Genomic DNA, 19,551 nt, shown 5'->3' on the forward strand with positions numbered 1-19,551 from the left:
TGCCGTTTACGTCCCGGCAGTCAGCCATGATAGGCTATGTAAATGTTTACGTAGCCTATCAGGGCTGATTTAAAAAAAAAAAATGGCATACGCAAATGGAGGCAGCCATGTTTGCCGCCATTTGCATTCTTTATTTTGGCACGTCATAGTCTACGTAAACATTTATGTACACTAAGATGGCGAAAATAAGGGGAACGCAAATAGCGTAGCATCTACGCTATTTGCATTCCCCTTATTTTTGCCGTCTTAGTCTATGTAAATGTTTACGTAGACTAAGACGTGCCAAAATAAGGAACGCAAATGGCAGCGGCCATGGCTGCCGCCATTTGTGTACGCACATTTTTTTTTTTTTTTAAGTCAGCCGTGATAGGCTACGTAAAAATTTACAAAGCCTATCACGGGTTTTTTTTTTAAATCTAGCCGTGAAAGGCTACGTAAATCTTTACGTAGCCTATCATGGTTTTTTGTTTTTTTGTTTTTTTTAACCTGGAAATGGTGGTGGTGCCGAACCACCGCTGGAGCCGCCAACAGAGCCGCCACCACCAGGAAGACCCACTCAAGGTAAGTCTCATCCCGGGGGTGGCGGGGGGGGGGGTGGCGGGCCATTCTGCCACCGATTTCGGGGGGCCGAATGTGCTAGCATTCTGCCTCCCCGAGATCTGTGGCGGAACTTTTGTACATCCCTAATGCACGCACAATTTCCCATGGTCTTTCTGACCCAACACCAGATGGGGAGGGTGCAGTACCCGGGACTAGCAAAGATGTCCAACTATGTCTTGGTTCTGTATTGCCTTATGAAGTATCTGAGCCTTCAAGGAAGTATGTGGGTGCATGTTGGAGGGTAAGTTATAAGTCAGCACATTTTTTGAAATTAAACATCACAACTGATCTTATTTTAGCACATTGCCTAAGAACTACCAGCATTTCCTGGCCTTGGTATTTGCTGTGAAAGAAATCAACATGAACCCCAAGGTTTTACCCAACATCACGTTGGGTTGCCACATCTATGACAGCCACTTTGATGCAAAGCTAACATATCAGAACACCTTGAACCTCCTCTTCAGTCAGAAGAGGACTGTCCCCAACTACAACTGTGGTGTCCAGAAGAACCCAGTCGCTGTCATTGGGGGACTTGACTCTGAAACTTCTGTCCACATGGCCACTATCTTAGGCATCTACAAAATTCCACAGGTAAGATGACACTAGGGATGTACAGAAGTCACTTACCTTTTCGAAGGGTGACATTCACGGTGGGATGGAGGCGCTCCGTCCCTCCCCCTGAAATTTTCTCTGTCCGGCTCTGCTCTGTGGAGATTCCACAGTAGGGATGTACAAAAGTCACTTAGCTTTTCGCGGATTGTGTTTGTGGTGGTGGGGAGGTGCTCCGTCCCTCCCCTCAGAATCCTTGATGGTGGGGAGGCAATCTGGTCCTCCCTCCCAGAATCCTCAATGGCCGACTTTGCTCCACGGTGGTTCCGCGGAGCAGCCGGGCAGGCCAGGGCTGTCCACAGCCAGATTTCCAGCCGCGGACTGGCTGGTGTGGACGCAAATGGCGGCCGCTGTAGCAGCCACCATTTGCATCCAGCCAGGGAGCCATGATAGGCTACGTAAGTCTTTACGTAGCCTATCACATCTGGGTAAAAAAAAAAAAAAAAACTGTACGCACATGGCAGCGGCTAGGGCGGCCGCCATTTGCGTTCCTTATTTTTCGCCGTTTTAGTCAATGTAAATATTTACATAGACTATTACGGCAAAAAAAAGGTGAACGCAAATAGTGTAGTGGGCGCTATTTGCATTCCCCTTTTTTTTGCCGTAATAGTCTATGTAAATATTTATGTAGACTAAAACGGTGAAAAATAAGGAATGCACATGGTGGCTGCCGTAGCTGCCGCCATTTGCATACGCCATTTGTTTGTGGTTTTTTTGACTGGCATGTCGTGATAGACTACGTAAAGACTTACATAGCCTATCACAGCAAAGACCAGAATGCAAATGGCAGAATGCAAAAGACCAGCCACTGCCGCCGCCGAATCTGCCGCTGCTGCCACCACCATCCAGAACATCTGCCCCAGGTAAGTCTCGTCCCAAGGGAAATCCATGGGGGGAATCCGCAGGGGGGTGGGGGGGCAAGCCGTTCCACCACGGATTTCGGGGGGCTGAATGCCAGTGCATTCGTCCTCACTGAAATCCGTGGTGGAATTCTCCGCCATCCCTATTCCACAGAGCCACCGGCCGGGGCCACCCGCAGCTGGACATCCGTCTGCTGGGCAGCCTGCAGGGATGCAAATGGCAGCTGCCGTAGCCACTATCATTTGCGTCCCTGTATTTTGCTGTGATAATGTAAATATTTACACAGCCTATCACAGCAAAAAAAACAACAGCAAACGCAAATGGCGGTGGCTACGGCAGCCGCCATTTGCATTCCCCTTTTTTTTTTGCCGTGATAGGTTACGTATTTTTAGCCTATTACGGCAAAAAAAAAGAAAGGGAATGCAAATGGTGGCCACTATGCCATTTGCGCCCCTCTTGTCAGGGTGGACACTGAGCCCATAGAATCCCAGAGTAGTTCTGATTCTGAGGAAGAGCAGTCGCTCCTGGGAGAGGAGCGCGCTCCTCTTTCCCAGGGCCCACAGCTGACGGAGATTCCTCCCACCAGCATTCCTAGCTTAGATAGCAGTCCAGGGAGTGACAGAGCGCAGATAGCAGACCTGGTGGACGTGCGACGCCAACGCAGAGAGCGGCGCCAAATGGAGGGCGCAGAAAGGAGGCGTAGTGCCCGGTTGGCGCGCAAACAACGGCTGCGCCCAGAGGATCCAAGGGAAAAGGGGAGGGACTCTCCCTAGTCCTTAAGTTCAGGGGTCTGCCAGTAATTCCCTTTCAAATGGGGACCAACTGTTCCAACTTAGGGCATAGGTACTGTGCTGCTCAGATCTAGTTGCAAACGGTAGAGTTGTTAAGTTGTAAAAGAAGAATAAAGCTTTGAAAGGAATCCCTTTGTCTGTGTCTGGACTTGGCTACTGGATTAGACTGAGAGAGGCCTCCAAGGAGCCCTTGACACCTGCTTTGTCATAATAGGCTATGTAAATATTTATGTAGCCTATCACATGACAAAAAAAAGAGAATGCAAATGGCGGCTGCCATAGCCGCTGCCATTAGCGTTCTCTTAGTTTTGCCGTGATAGGCTACGTAAATACTTACGTAGCCTATCACAGCTTCCGCAGGGACGCAAATGGCATCCCTGGGTTAGCCGTGATAGGCTACATAAGTATTTATGTAGCCTATCATGGCTATAAGGACATGGCCGCCATTCTCAATGCAGCATGGACGGCAGCAGGTAGGTGGTCCATTCCGGGCCCATTTCGCAGGGTGGGAGGGTGGGGCTTTGTTCCGCCATGGATTTCGGGGGGCCGAATGCACTGGCATTCAGCCTCACCAAGATCCGTGGTGGAATTCTCTGACATCCCTAGATGACACATGGCTACAATAAGGTGATGCTGGAGATGCCCTTATTAAATTTGCTTTCTGGAAAGGTACAGCTGCGCCCTAGAACTATGCAATGATTCTGGGGGAAATGAGCCAGAGAAATGAGCCAGAGAGGCGTTGTCAGCTTCATGCCTGTATGGTTTCCCTCCCAACCCCCATCCCTGCATAAGCAAATAAAATGACTTTGCTCCATTGGCTTGTGGGAAGGGACCCTGCAGGTACAGCTCCAAGCACGGAGATCTTCTGATTCATTTCAGAGAGCTCTGTTGCACAGCATGTGTCCATTAGCTCACCAATGCAAGGATGTGTGTCTCATCCCCAATGCTGCCTTCTTCTTTTTTTCGTTTTCAGTTAAGTACTTTGCTTTTATGGAGGGATGTATCTGAATTTCATTGCATTTCTCAAATCATCAGCATATACCCTGTTCATAACCCTGAAGATGGATGCTAACACTTCTGCAGTTTCCTGGGCTTTCTATTGCATTCAAAAAATGTGCATTTTTGAAAAAATGTGCTCTTAAAATGCACAATTTTCAACAATGTACATTTTTGCACTTCAATCGATGGGGAGGTCAGGCCCACATCTATTTTAAAAAATGCATGGAAATGCACACATTTGCTGTTCAAAATGTGCACTTTTCCAGTTCGAACATAATGAAAAACAGGTCACAAATGAAAAGGGGGGCAAGGTAAAACAAGCTTCGAAGTGGTGTCCATGGAATCTCAACAAGCTCAAGAATCCCTAGTTGTTCCATTTCTATGTTTACGTAATGATCACTGTTAGTTCTTTTTGCACCTGGTTTCCTTCTGACTATATTCCCCTCCATTCCCCTCTGCACAACCATGTATGTACATATGTCTGCTCCTTAAAGGTCACAGTTCATGCATTTGATGAAATGGCTCTGGTCCACAAATGCTTATTCCATAGTATTTATTTATTTATTTACAGTGTCACAAGACTCTTTGTTGTTTTTGCTACGAGAACAACTGCCACGATGACCCTTCTGGGAATTTAGTGTTTTGGAAGGTTGTCGGTCATTTCTGAGTGCATCCATTGGGAGAAATGCATACAAAAAGGCATGACATGGGGAAAATGTAGACAAAAAATGTATACCGTTGGAGAAATGTCTACCAGAGTACATACATTTGGGTATGCCTTTCTCCTAGCACATGCTTGTTCGTGTGCAATTTCCCCTAATGCTTGTATTTTCAGTATTATTTCTGATCCAACTACATTTCAAAATTTGGAGAAGTGAAAAAACTGGAGTTGTTGCTCTTTGTGTATTCGTTCAAGAAATGCAAATTAGGTTGGCTTATATTAGGATACAAACCCAATGAATTTATCTCCCATACCTACTTCTAACTCAGTATTGTCAACACCAACTGGCCGTAGAGGGACTAGAGTTTTCCTAGCCCTATCTGGAGGTGGTGGGAACTGAACCTGGGATCTTTCGCACGTAAAGCATGAACTCAACCACTGAGCTTCCCTTCCCTTCCCTTCCCTTCCCTTCCCTTCCCTTCCCTTCCCTTCCCTTCCCTTCCCTTCCCTTCCCTTCCCTTCCCATCTCAAATTACCACCTTGTGAATAAAACTGTTTTTGATATTTAGGAATTATATTTTAACCTCCAGGGTGAACCCATGTCCTCTGTTCAGAACACATGTATAAAAATTGCCGATAGCCTAATGAGTTCATAATTATGCCTTAATGTTTTCGATCTTATGCCTTATCCATTAGTACTAATCATTACTCCATTGCTAATGTAACTTGGCCTGCTGTTGTACTTTGAAATTCCAAATGTCTTTGGCTGTTAAGGTAGTGAAGTTCAGAACATGCATGGTTATTGTATCTAATACTGCTTTTAGTACTGTTTCTGGTTTACTAGACCTATATGTTGGGGTTGGTAAACTACAATCTCTTGGTGATGGGGTGATGTGACAAAGCCAGCCTCCACGCACACTTCCTTCTTCAACATATGAGTGGTGGCAACACGGCCTCTGAAATATACAATGAAGGGACTCCAGCAGCCAGGCCTTAATTGTAGGTTTGGAAGCACAGACTCTCATTTGTCACAGCTGTAATAATTAATAGTTCAGATGACATTTCATGTTTGCTGCTGTTTTTACATATATCATATATATAACCTTTTAAGCTTACTTTGTTCTTTGGATAATGCTTAACTTCCAAATATAGGAGATGGAATTAGTATTGAAGTTAAACAAATGTTTGACCATCCAACTCAAATATATAATCTCCACTGCAATGATACAAACCTCTTATTTTGCTTAGGTCACATACTGTTTATCTACTCCAGAGGTGACTGGAAAAACCCAGATCACATCCTTATATCGGATTGTTCCCAATGAAGTACATCAATACACCGGGATAGTCCAGCTTTTTCGGTACTTCCATTGGAAATGGGTTGGGATCATTGCAATGAGTAATGATAAAGGAGAAACATTTGTGCAGATATTGGAAGACATGTTATCACAGGGTGAAATCTGCACCCCCTTCACAGAAAGAATGCCAACTCAAAATAACATTGTCGACATGTTTAATATTGTAAGCCATTTTCAGAAAATGATTATTTTCCTATCAAAGACAACCATCAATGTATTTGTTGTATATGCTGACTCTCATATGATGTTAGATTTGCAGTGGGTGCTGTATCGAATACAAGCTGATGATGCAATACCTATAGGGAAGGTGTGGGTTATGACAGCACACTGGGATTTCTCATCAGCAGCATTTCACAGAGCTCTTGACATACAAGTCTTCCATGGTGCCTTGTCCTTTGCAATACACTCAGCGGAGGTGCCAGATTTCCCCAATTTCCTTCAGACCCTGAATCCCCATTCTGATGGAGATGGTTTTATCAGGGCCTTCTGGGAGCAGGCATTCAACTGTTTATTTCCATATATGGATATGGATGTGGAAAGCTGCACTGGGCAGGAGAAGCTGGAGAGCCTTCCAGGGCCTTTTTTTGAAATGAGCATGACAGGTCAAAGTTACAGCATTTACAATGCCGTCTATGCTGTGGCACATGCTTTGCATGCCATGTATTCATCCAGAATGGTAAACAGAGCAAGGATGGGTGGAGACACACTGGAGCTTCCTACACCTCAAATACAGGTAACGTCTCACTTTATTTATGTATGTATTTACTTAAACATTTCTATCCCACCCTGTATCATTAGGATCTCAGGGCAGCGTACAGATAAAATGAATTTTAACAGTATAAAACAATAAATAATTTAAACACCTAAAAACATATTAAACTATTACACAAGCAATACCGGGTAAAATCTAAAACAACAAAACAGTTAAAACAATGTGCTAGGAAATGCATTTAGCCCTCAAATGCTTTGGGAAAAAGCCATGTTTTTACTTGGTCCTGAAATGAGACCAATGTCTGTGCCAATCGGGCCTCCAAGAGGAGGGCATTCCACAACTGGGGTGCCACAGCAGAGAAGGCCCTCTCCCATGTCCCACAGTAGTGTATGTCTCACACTGGTGGGATGCAGAGCAGGGCCCCTCCAACAGATCTCAGTTCTCAGGCAGGCATATACAGGGAAAGGTGCTCCCTCAAATATTGAGGTGCCAAGCCACTCAGGGCTTTAAATGTCATCACCAAAACCTTGAATTCCAACTGGAAGCATATTGGCAGCCAGTGCAATTCTTTTAAAACTGGTGCTACATGGTTTTTATTAAGTGTTCCGATCAGCAGTCTAGCCGCTGTGTTTTGCACTAGCTGCAACGTCCAAGTCATCTTCAAGGGCAGCCCCACATAAAGCGCATTGCAATAGTCTAACCGGGAAGTTACCAGCATGTGTACTACTGTGGCTAGGTGTTCCCTGTCCAGGAAAGGCCGTAGCTGGCAGATCAACTGAAGCTGGACCCAAGTACTCACATGGCGGGCGGGTCGTTGCTGTTGTTATTTTTAGACTAACCAAATAATTTGTCAGGCCATGGTGTTCAAAGTCACTCCCAGAATGCCAGAATGTGGAGCCTTGTTGTAGCAGCTGTAGCTACAAGTAAGTAGTTTAGAAAAGGGAAATATTGCTGAGGGGGAGGTTAGGGGAGAAATAAGCCTGTGAAAACTGCAGAGGGTGGAGACAGAAGGCCATTCCTTTTCTGCGACATGCTCCTCATCGTCCCATGGTCTCTCATCTAGAATTACCAGGCGGGTATCTGCACGAGGCCTTTACTCCGGTTCTACTGTGCCCCCAAATCGATCATGTCAGATGACTCACGAAGCTAGAGTGGTGTTCCTTGCCCTGAATCCAGGTTTTTTCCCAAACTCATTTTGAGACCCCCCCCCCCATCCTAGCGACTTCAGTGCAGTTTGGCAGTCCATGTGACCTCAGCTGGCTTTGTTAGTTGCAAGGTGGTGGAAGTGGCACTGATTGGCAGAAGGGAAAGCTGCATTGGGTGAGGGTGTGGGAAGAGCAGAGGGCTAAATGTCTACCTGGAAGTAACTCATTGCCCTCAATTGCACTTTGCCTACAGGAGCAGAGGGGGCAGGAGAATTCCTTTGCCAGCCCTTTTTCTTAAAACGTCTCTATCGCTGCCTCTCCCTTTAAATAGTCATTCACTAAGCACGGGGTAATCATGCTTACTTAGAAGTAGGGATGAGTGAATTGAGCCTCACTTTATCTGGGTGTAGGGGCAGTGCCACAGCAGTGCCTGTTATTATTATACGTGCCTGCCCGGACCTTAAGATCATCCTCAGCGGCCCTTCTCTATGAGCCCCTGCCTGTGCCAAAGGAAGTGAGGCGAGTGGCGACTAGGAGGAGGGCCTTTTCTGCTGTGGCATCCAGGCTGTGGAATATCCTCCGTAGTGAGGTTCGCCTGGCACCTACTAGGGATGTACAGATCCCCAATGTCCATTCCGGTGGGGAATCCACCTGGGGGGGGTCGAGCCATTTCCCCCCCCCCCCGGAATCCTCTGGAGCAGCTCCGCTCCACAACAATTCTGCAGAGCCGCCCAGCTTGAGGGACGCTCACCTGGACCCCTTCACCTCCGTACCAGTTTAAAAAAAAATGGCGATTGGCAGGATGTGCCCACAGACTTGGACTATGGGCAAAATCGAGCTGTGAATCTTGCGTATAAGTGTAGGGACACATAGACTTGTATGCAAGATTCACGGCTCTATTTTGAGTATACGTCTATGGTCACATCCTGACGATCGCTTAAAAAAAAAAAGGCGATTGGTGTGGAGGCGGATGGCTCCGGTGAAGCAAGCAATGGAGTGCCATTCTGCAGGGAATCCTCCAGATACTGAGGTAAGTGGAGCTGCTCCGCCATGGATTCCAGATGTCAGAGAAATCTGCAGCAGATTTCTCTAACGTCCCTGGCACCTACATTGTATTCCTTCTGACGTCAGGTGAAGACCTTTTTTTATTTTCCTAGGCATTTTAGCTTTCTGGACTTTTAGCTTTGCTGTTTTTAAACTGTATTTTCAATCTCTGCATTGCTGCTATGTTTTATTCTGGTTTTATTCTGGTTGTATTGTTATATTGTGGTTTTCGTATTTTAATGTTTTTATATTTTATATTGTTTAACTGTGCACTTGGGGGGGGGGGTATTTTTTGTGAACTGCCCAGATAGCTTCAGCTGTTGGGCAGTATAGAAATGAAATAAATGAATGAATATTATCATTATTAGTACTGCTACTGCTGCCGCCTTTGCTTCCCCTGCCCCAAATTCTTTTTTCTGAAGGAAAGCGTCCTCCTCCTCCTCTTCCTCACATACACAGACAGAAAAATCCCGCACACAACAGGGGAATCTGGCTAGTATTTCTGGATGAAGACGGTTAATGTGGTCTGTTAAAGGGGCAAAACACTACCATTGTGGGATTGTGAAAGAAGGAACTGGGGATGTGTCTGTGAATGACTTAATCAGAGGTAGGGATGGCAGGGAAATCCTCCATGGACTGCAATGAGGTCAGATTCTTTGGAATTCTCCGGAATCTGTGGCTCCACTTAACTGTGGCTCCAGAGGATTTTGCCCGGAGTGGCTGCCTGGCTCCCTAGACCATGGGTGATACACTAATGGCAGCTGCCATTAGCCTATCGGTGGGAGAAATACAGATGTAAATAGCATATTGGATGCTACTTGTGGCCGTGAAGCCCTGACATTGACCGAATTGCAGCCATTTAGGGCTGTATTTAGGTCAAAAACAGTGCTTTACAGCCATAAGTGGCATACAGTACGCCATTTGTGTCTGTATTTCTCCCAGCGATAGGCTAATGGCAGCCATCATTACCATGTCGCCTGGTCTAGGGAGCAGTGCCCCATGGACCAGGCGAGAGTGCTGAGGGGTGACTGCACCAAGAACCCTCTTCCCTGTGCTGGCCTTTGCCAGCCAGCACACTGAAAGGGGAACCCCCTCCCCCCGGACTGGAACGTGGGGGGTTCATACAACACTAATAAGAGGCTAGTATTTATGAATTTAAAAAAGGCTAAGTGCAGTCTGGTGAATGGGAGAAAAAAGTGGGAAAGGAAGTCTGCGTGGGAAAGGAAGTGGGAAAGAAAGCCCCCTGGACATGTTTATTGGAAGTACATTCTGCTCCCCCCGGTAAGAAGTAAGTCTCTGCGAGTATCTGTGAAGCCCCCACCCTTTCTGTGCATGTTTACTCAGCAGTAAATTTTTCTCCCCAGTAAAAAGTAAATCTAGCTCCCAGTTAGGGATGTACAAATCCCACTTACCTGAGTCTGCCAGGGGTCCGCGGGGGGGAAGGCAATCCGTTCCTCACCCCTGGAATCCTCCCCGGCTGGGTCTGCTCGGCAGCGAGTCCGTGGAGACTCCGGCCTGGTCAGTCCGCTGCCGGACTGCCGGTTTGCGGACGCAAAGGGCGTCCGGTGTAGCGGACACCATTTACGTCCTTCCTCTTTGCTGTGATCGGCTATGTAAATCTTTCCATAGCCTATCATGGCCAAGAGCAGGGACACAAATGGTGTAGTGGATGCTATTTGCATCCCTGCTCTTTGCCATGATACGCTGTGTAAAGATTTACACACTTCCAGACAAAAAAAACAGTGCTCAAAGGGTAGAGAGGTCACGCTGTTGCTTTATCCCTGATAAGGATGGACGAAAGTCACTTACCTGATCCCGAAGCTTGCTTCGAGGTGGGGGTGAGGTGCTCCATCCCTCCCCCCGAAATTCTGGCTGGGGGGGAGGTGCCCCATCCCTCCCTGCAGAAATTCTGGCCAGGGGGGAGGCGCCCCATCCCTCCGGCCATGAAACCTCATCTCCTGCTGGGATGCAAATGGCGGCAGCCATAGCTGCCGCCAATTGTGTCCCTGCAGTCAGCCGTGATAGGCTACGTAAATGTTTATGTAGCCTATCATGGCTGACTTTTTTTTTAAAAAAAAAAAGTGCGTACGCAAATGGAGGCGCCCATGGGTGTCGCCACTTGCGTTCCTTATTTTGGTACGTGTAGTCTACGTAAACATTTACATAGACTACGGTGAAAATAAGGGCAATGCTATTTGCGTTGCCCTTATTTTCTCCGTAGTCTATGTAAATGTTTACGTAGACTACACGTGCCAAAATAAGGAACGCAAATGGCGGTGCCCATGGGCACCACTATTTGCATACGCGCTTTTTTTTTCAAAGTCAGCCGTGATAGGCTACGTAAACATTTACATAGCCTATCACGGTGTTTTTTGAAAATCTAGCCATGATAGGCTACGTAAATCTTTACGTAGCCTATCACGTTTGTTTGTTTGTTTGTTTTACTTGGAAATGGCGGTGGAGGCAGACGGTCGGAAAACCGGCCGCCGCCCCAGCCTAACCACCGCCGAGCCGCCGCTGGAGCTGCCGCCGCCGCCAGGGACATTCGAGCAAGGTAAGTCCTGTCCCGGGATGGCGGGGGGTGGCAGACCGTTTCTCCACCAATTTCAGGGGGCCGAATGAATTTGGCCTCCCCGAGATTCGTGGAGAAATTCTCTGAAATCCCTATCCCTGATGACATAAGGCTTCACTGGCCTTCCCCTGATCTCCATAACTTGAGCACATAGAGTCCTATGCACGTAGGATTGCCTTTTGCAGATGTCCATGCTCACTGTGTGAAAATTGGTATGTGGACTGGAGAAGCCACTTAACACCAGGGGAAAGGGAAGCAGCAAGGTCCCACTTCCTCTTGTAATTGCGGAGCCCCATCCATGTGATGAATATGCAAAAGGGACTGAACATCACTTTTTAAAATTACTTTTGTATAAGGATGTACGAAAATCACTTACCTTTCACAGATTATGCTGATGGTAGGGGGGGAGGCGTTCCGTCCCTCCCCGCAGAATTCTGGATGGAGGGGGAGGCACTCCGTTCCTCCCCCCTGAAATCCTCTGCGGCTCTCTGTGCTCTGTGGCAGCTCCGCAGAGCAGCTGGCCAGGCCCGGCCAGGGCAGAGCCATCCGCAGCCAGATTTCCGGCCTGGAGGGCTCTGGGTAAAACAAACAAACAAACAAACAAACTGCGTACACAAATGGCAGCAGCTACGGTCGCTGCCATTTGCGTTCCTTCTTTTTGGCCATCTTAATCTACGTGAATATTTACATAGACTATGACAGTGAAAATAAGGAGAACGCAAATAGCATAGCGGACACTATTTGCGTTCCCCTTATTTTCACCGTCTTAGTCTACATAATTATTTACGTAGATTAAGACGGCCCAAAATAAGGAATGCAAATGGTGGCGGCTGTAGCCACCGCCATTTGCGTATGCCTTTTTTTTTTAACATAGTCGTTTTAGGCTACAAATTTCTCCACGAATCTCAGGGAGGCCGAATGCCAACGAATTCGGCCCCCTGAAATTGGTGGAGAAATGGTCTGCCCCCCTGCCCCCCCCCCGGGATGGGACTTACTTTGCTCGAATGTCCCTGGCAGCGGCGGCTCCGGCAGCGGTGCGGCGGCGCAGCGGCGTGGCGGCAGCGGCCAGTCTTCCAACTGGCCACCGCCACTGCCATTTCCAAGTAAAAAACCAACCAAACAAACAAATGTGATAGGCTACGTGAAGATTTACGTAGCCTATCATGGCTAGATGTTAAAAAAAACACCATGATAGGCTACGTAAATGTTTACGTAGCCTATCACGGCTGACTTTGAAGAAAAAAAAAAGTGCGTACGCAAATGCCGGCGCCTATGGGAGCCGCCATTTGCCTTTCTTATTTGGGCACGGGTAGTCTACGTAAACATTTATGTAGACTATGGCGAAAATAAGGGCAACGCAAATAGCGATTTGGGTGCCGCCATTTGCATACGGGCTTTTTTTTTTTTTTTAAAGTCAGAAGTGATAGCCTACGTAAACATTTACGTAGCCTATCACGGCTGACTGCAGGGATGCAAACGGCGGCGGCTACGGCCGCCGCCATTTGCATCCAGGCAGGAGATGAGGTTTGCGGCTGGAGGGACGGGGCGCCTCCCCCCCAGCCAGAATTTCAGCGGGGAGAGACGGGGCGCCTCCCCCCTGGCCAGAATTTCAGGGGGAGGGACGGACCGCCTCCCCCTACCGCGAAGCAAGTGTTGGGATCAGGTAAGGGACTTTCGTCCATCCCTACCTATCCCGTCTGTGTAAAAAAAACAAAAAACCTGCAAATGGTGGTGGCGGCAACCGGTCAGAAGACCAGCCGCCACCACCGCCGCCGCCCGGAAGATCAGCCCCAGATAGGTCTCGTCCCAGGGAGATCTGCGGAGGGGGCGGGGGTGTGGCAGGCCATTCCACCACAGATTTCGGGGGGCCGAATGCACTGGCATTCGGCCTCCCCAAGATCCGTGGCGGAATTCTCTGCCATCCCTACTTTTGTATTGTCAGCCTGATTTCCTTTCATTCTAGCTGCACCCTTTTCTAAGGAGCGTCTCCTTTAACAACAGTGCTGGTGACAAGGTGTCTTTCGATGCAAAAGGTGAATTGTCAGGTGGATTTGATATTGTCAACTGGCTTACTTTCCCAAACAAATCCTTCTTAAAAGTGCAAGTAGGAAGCACGGATCTGCAATCATCATCAGGCGATACCTTCTCCATTCATGAGGAAACCATTACATGGCACAGCAGATTCAACCAGGTAGGACAGAAGTGGAATTCCATGGCATTAAGGTAATAAACATGAGAACGTACACAAAGCGGGCGGGGGGAATCACTGACATGGGAGGCGGTTACCCTTTGATACTGCTGAAAAGGATTGCCACACTTTTACCCACTCATTGGCTGAGGCCAGCTATTAAGACTGCCCCGCATATGAAGTCCTCTCACATGCTGGTGATGCTTTTCCTTCAGATAAACAACCTTTTCATTCGAAGTTAAAAAGTAAGACAGAAAAAAATGGAAGACATGTTATATCTCCTGACCGTTGTTCGTTTTCTTTGTTTGTTCCTTTGTTAGGTTGTGCCCATTGCTTTGTGTAATGACCCCTGCCATCCAGGTTACAGGAAACGCAGGAAAGAGGGGGAGCCATTTTGTTGCTATGATTGTGCTCCATGTCCTGAAGGGAAGATGTCAAGCCAGAAAGGTAGGAAACCTCACATTATCTGCCGCCGCCACCACCACCTCACCCCACTCAGTATTGCTTTAGAAGAAGTGATACTATATTACATTTTTATCTTACAGAGGGAGCAGGAGAGGAAGTGTGTGTGTGTGTGTGTGTGAGAGAGAGAGAGAGAGAGAGAGAGAGAGAATTCCTCCCTGAAAGACTATTTAGACATGGTAGAGAATGTTGTTATTTGTTAATAGTGGAAGATGTCATGAAATCTGTCATGTTCCTCCCCTATCAGATCTGGACCAATGCCTCTCTTCCAGGGGAATTGATCACTTTTTCCCTGTACCACAATCAGAAGACAAACAAACAAAGAATACAATTCTGAGATGTGGCAAATTGCTTGTGCACTTATACACTGGATCTTCTAAATATACACTTCTGCTTACAGATATATAGTGGGAAAAGTTAGTAGATCAGGGCATTTCTACTTGAGGATGTTATCCCTAGGGATGTCAGAGAATTTCTCCACAAATCTCTGGGAGGCCGAATGCCAACGCATTCGGCCCCCCAAAATTGGTGGGGAAATTCTCCGCCCCCCCGGGATGGGACTTACCTTGCGCAAATGTCCCTCGCGGCGGCGGCTCCTGGTGGCGGTTCGGTGGCGGCAGCGTCGGCGGCCGGTCTTCTGACCGGCTGCTGCTGCCGCCATTTCCAAGCAAAGTGTAAAAAAAAAAAAAAAGTGATAGGCTACGTAAAGATTTACGTAGCCTATCACAGCTAGATTTTCAAAGTCAGCCGTGATAGGCTACATAAATCTTTACTTAGCCTATCACGGCTGACTTTGGGGGGGAAAAAAAGGGGAAGCAAATGGCAGCGCCCATGGGCGCCGCCATTTGCATTCCTTTTTTGGGCATGGGTAGTCTACGTAAAGATTTATGTAGACTACAGCGAAAATAAGGGCAACACTATTTGCGTAAATCTTTACGTAGCCTATCACTTTTTTTTTTTTTTACACTTTACTTTTTTATTTCGTGGCCGGGGAGACGGGGCGCTCCACCCCGGCCAGAATTTCGGCGGGGAGGGATGGGCACCTTCCCCCTGGCCAGAATTTCAGCGGGGAGGGGCGGGGCACCTCCCCACCCACCAAGAATTTCGGGGGAAGAAACGGAGCTCCTCCCCCCCCACCGAAAACACCTGAGGGACCAGGTAAGGGACTGTCCATCCTTAATTATCCCGCACCTTTACCAAGGCTTCTGCATTCTTTGTGTGATTAAGATTGGCTCTTTTACTCATGCTTTTTTCTTGGGGGGGGTGTCTTTCTCTGCCTTTCTATATGTTTCATTACATAGTGGAATTGCACAATTACATGCGACAAATGTAATGCCATTCAGAAACGTAGTGCACATTCCTCCATTTCAGAAAGAAAAGAAAAACGTAGGGATGTATGAAAATCACTTACCTTTTGGGGATTATCCTGATGGTGGGGGGAGAGGTGTTCCGTCCCTCCTCCCGGAATCCTCACTGGGGGGGAGGCGCTCCGTTCCTCCCACCCCCCGGAATCCTGGCCGGCCGGCTGTGCTCTGCAGCGATTCTGCGGAGCCGCCGGCCGGCTCCACCAGCAGCCGGACATCCGGCCGCTGGCTAGCAGGGACGCAAATGGCGGCAGCCATAGCCGCCGCCATTTGCGTCCCTGCAGTCAGCCGTGATAGGCTATGTAAATGTTTACATAGCCTATCACGGCTGATTTTTTTGAAAAAACAACGCGCGTAGATGCTACGCTATTTGCCTTCCCCTTATTTTCACCATCTTAGTCTACGTAAATGTTGACGTAGACTAAGACTTGCCAAAATAAGGAACGCAAATGGCGGCAGCCATGGCCGCCACCATTTGCGTACGCGCGTTGTTGTTGTTTTTTTAAAGTCAGCCATGATAGGCTACGTAAACATTTACGTAGCCTATCACGGTGTTTTTTTTTTTAATCTAGCCGTGATAGCCTACGTAAATCTTTACGTAGCCTATCACGTTTTTTTGTTTTTGTTTTTGTTTTACCTGGAAATGGCAGCTGCAGCAGCCATTCGGAAGACCGGCCGCAGCAGCCGCCACCACTGCACCGTCACCGCACCACCGCCAGAGCCGCCGCCGGAACCGCCACCGCCAGGAAGATCCGCCCAAGGTAAGTCCCATCCTGGGGGGTTGGGGGGTGGCAGGCTGTTCCACCACCGATTTTGGGGGGCCGAATGCGCTGGCATTCGTCCTCCCTGAGATCCGTGGCGGAACTTTTGTACATCCCTAGAAAAACGCGATAATGGTAGCAAAGCATGGGTGAGGCAAATTACCATGAGTTAGTAATCATGAGATCACAATAAAAATCTAATGTTGAAAGGCTCCCAATTGGGGTGTGTGGGTGCAAAAAGGATGTTCCATTAAAGACATATTGTTTGACTCCCTGTGTGTTTTGTTTACTCAGGAGTAAGTGTGAAATCCCAATATGAATTGGGACCATAGTGTAGGGAGCTGAGGTTTAATTTTTACCTACCCAGATGAACCCTCTCCTGAATCATATAATCATAGGGTTGGAAGGGGCCTACAAGACCATTGAGTCCAACCCCCTGCTCAATGCAGGAAGCCTGATTCCCAGATGGTCCCCCTGCACTGAGCAGGGGGTTGGACTCGATGGCCTTGTATGCCCCTTCCAACCCTACTATTCTCTGATTCTCTGATTCTACTGAGATATAAATCTTCCTGTTGTATTCCACTTTTCCTTTTTTTTCAGATTGGGGCTCTCCAATCATACTTGTGAGTGAACAAAAAACACAGGGTTGTATCTAGTTCTATCCTTCTGCCAGTAGAACAGATACCACCAACAAATCAAATTTCTCCACATGTAATGTGATGTGCAGTTTGATCCAGAGATATTTAAAAAGTGTTGTTGTTGTTGTTGTATTTTCATATTTTTAAGATATGGATGCTTGCTTCACATGTCAAGACTATCAGTATCCTAACAAGGACAGAAATCAATGCCTTCCCAAAGATCTAAACTTCCTGTCTTATGATGAGCCAATGGGCATCGGTTTGGCTGTTTTGGCGCTCTCTCTCTGTCTGAATACAGTTTTGGTGCTTGGGATCTTCGCTAGACACCAGAATACTCCTATTGTCAAAGCTAACAATCGGAATCTCACCTACTTTCTGTTGAATTCTCTCCTGCTGTGCTTCCTCTGCTCATTATTATTCATTGGCCAGCCCCAGTTACTGACCTGCCCTCTGAGACAAACCACTTTTGGTACCATCTTCTCAGTGGCAATTTCTTCTGTGTTGGCAAAAACCATCACAGTGGTTCTGGCTTTCTTGGCCACTAAGCCAGGATCCAAGGTGAGGAAATGGGTGGGGAAAAGATTTGCAACCTCAATTGTTCTTTTGTGCTCCTTCATTCAAGCAAGTATTTGCATTGTATGGCTCTGTGCCGACCCTCCATTCCCAGACTTGGACACGCACTCTCTGCCTGAAGAAATCATCGTGCAATGCAATGAAGGATCAACAAACATGTTCTACTATGTTCTGGGGTACCTGGGATTTCTGTCCCTTGTCAGCTTCATTGTGGCTTTCTTTGCTCGCAAATTGCCAGACACTTTTAATGAAGCCAAGTTTATCACTTTCAGCATGTTAGTGTTTTGCAGTGTGTGGCTGTCTTTTGTTCCTACTTATCTCAGCACCAAAGGGAAATACATGGTGGCTGTGGAGATTTTCTCCATCTTGGCCTCTGGTGCTGGGTTACTGGGTTGTATTTTTTCTCCCAAATGCTACATAATTGTCCTGAGGCCTGAACTGAACAGTAAGGAGCAGCTAAGAAGGAAAAATATGTAAAAATTCCTGAGCCATCCCTAGCAGGTTTATTCAAGTCAACCCTGTTAATTTTCTTGGGCTTGATTTTCGGTCAGCTAGTCTATACTCTTATTTTTGGTACTTTTTTTTTTTTTTTTTGCATATCGGGGAACAAGTAAGAATAACCTTCATTTGGTAGGGATGGCTGAGAAGATTTTGTGGGGAAAACTGCAGTCGAGGTTTAATAACTATTTTGGTCGAAGACACTGTGGGCCTTTCTTTTTTCTTTAACGTGCAATGTTAATTAGGAGATAAGATCAGCATGCATCTGCACCAAGTCATAAGCTAGTAAGTTTAAAGACTTTTCCAAAGTGTTTTGAGTTCTGTATCTTCCCATTCTGTAAGAGTAAAATGTGCTTAGGAATGAAAATATATACTGTACGTGTGCATTCATATTGGTGGTTAGAAATGTCTATGCCAGAAATGAAGATCTGCTTCTCAATGAGAACTGAGCTGTACTGAGATATATTCTCACCAAGAAGTTGGTTAGTTATGTGAAATTGCAAATTATTTCATCTGCACCTGATTAATTTGTATGCAACTCTACTTACCCAAAAAAATATTAATGTGTATTGATCTGAACTTGGACTTGGGTTAGTATCTTCTCCTTACATTTTCCCATACTGGGACCAAATTAGCTTTCCAAAATAATAAACAGAATCCAAAGTGTTATTGCTATCATTTGTTGGTTGTGACTCAGTTCAAAATAGAGATACATTTTTAATATAGGTAGGATTATGAAGTCTGTAATGCCTGGAGTAGGAACCATAGAATCATAGAAGAGTAGGGCTGGAAGGGGCCTATAAGACCATCGTGTCTAACCCCCTGCTCAGTGCAGGAATCCCAGTCAGAGCACACCTGACAGATGGCTGTCCAGCCTCATCTTGAATGCCTCCAGTGTGGGAGAGCCCACCCCGGCTCCTAGGGAATTGGTTCCATTGTCTAGGGATGTACGAATTGTGTACCTTCTGTGCCGCTTGACTTCCACAGTTTGTGGCTCCATACCATCGTTCACAAGCCTCCAGATTCTCCTCTTTTTTCCCCACTCCAAGAATTACGAAGATAAATCCATACCAACAGCTGTAATTCTGCATAACTTCCATAAGAAAGGCTATTTTTCGTAGATATTTACGTATTTTTCCCCCTGCCCTGAGACATGCAGTAATTACTTTCAGCCACACCACTTCCTCCTCCTCGGGGCTTCCCAAAACAAGGCTGCCCTAGGTGTTCCTCAGCGATGCACTCTTTGTTTAAAGCAACACTGTTTGAAAGAAAGAAAGAAAGAAAAAAACCTTTTAAAATGACTATGCCGGTCTGGAGCCCTGCACAAGTATTATTCCCCCTGCTATGCTTTCTATTTCCACATCCAGCCTTGTTGGTGACGTTTAGGGATGGCAGAGAATTCTGCCACAGATCTCAGTGAGGCTGAATGCCAGTTCATTCGGCCCCCTGAACTCCGTGGTGAAACGGCCTGCCACCCCCCCACCCCCCCACGGATCACCCCTCCGGGATGAGACTTACCTGGGGAGGATCTTCCGGGCAGCAGTGGCTCCAGTGGTGGCGGTGGCGGCGGCCGGTCTTCCGACTGGCTGCCGCCACCGCCATTTCCAGTGTTAAAAAAAAAAAGACGTAATAGGCTACGTAAAGATTTAGGTAGTCTATCATGGCTAGGTAAAAACAACAACAACAACAACATAATAGGCTACGTAAATCTTTTT

The 19,551-nt window shown here is 47.0% G+C and overlaps 1 protein-coding gene across 1 annotated transcript; it reads left to right on the forward strand.

The window, feature by feature from the left end:
* Positions 1–728: 728 nt before the first annotated feature.
* LOC146342603 (vomeronasal type-2 receptor 26-like) lies at positions 729–18,503 on the forward strand. The gene is made up of 6 exons (XM_084807924.1): positions 729–841; positions 900–1,191; positions 5,770–6,555; positions 13,316–13,543; positions 13,861–13,987; positions 16,914–18,503. Exons 1-6 carry the CDS (start codon positions 729–731, stop codon positions 17,813–17,815), a joined length of 2,448 nt encoding a protein of 815 aa, XP_084664050.1. The 3' UTR covers positions 17,816–18,503.
* Positions 18,504–19,551: the final 1,048 nt, after the last annotated feature.

The sequence above is a fragment of the Heloderma suspectum genome, chromosome 6 (genome assembly GCF_057233095.1).
Source record: "Heloderma suspectum isolate Gila_16-S chromosome 6, 16-S_ref, whole genome shotgun sequence".
Taxonomy (NCBI): Eukaryota; Metazoa; Chordata; class Lepidosauria; order Squamata; family Helodermatidae; genus Heloderma; species Heloderma suspectum.

Excerpts from the sequence above, each read along its gene's own strand:
- LOC146342603 (XM_084807924.1), top strand. The coding sequence starts at position 729 with ATGGGGAGGGTGCAGTACCCGGGACTAGCAAAGATGTCCAACTATGTC. Across the intron at positions 842-899 it reads ATGTGGGTGCATGTTGGAGG|CACATTGCCTAAGAACTACC; the intron begins GTAAGTTATAAG and ends ATCTTATTTTAG. Across the intron at positions 1,192-5,769 it reads GCATCTACAAAATTCCACAG|GTCACATACTGTTTATCTAC; the intron begins GTAAGATGACAC and ends TATTTTGCTTAG.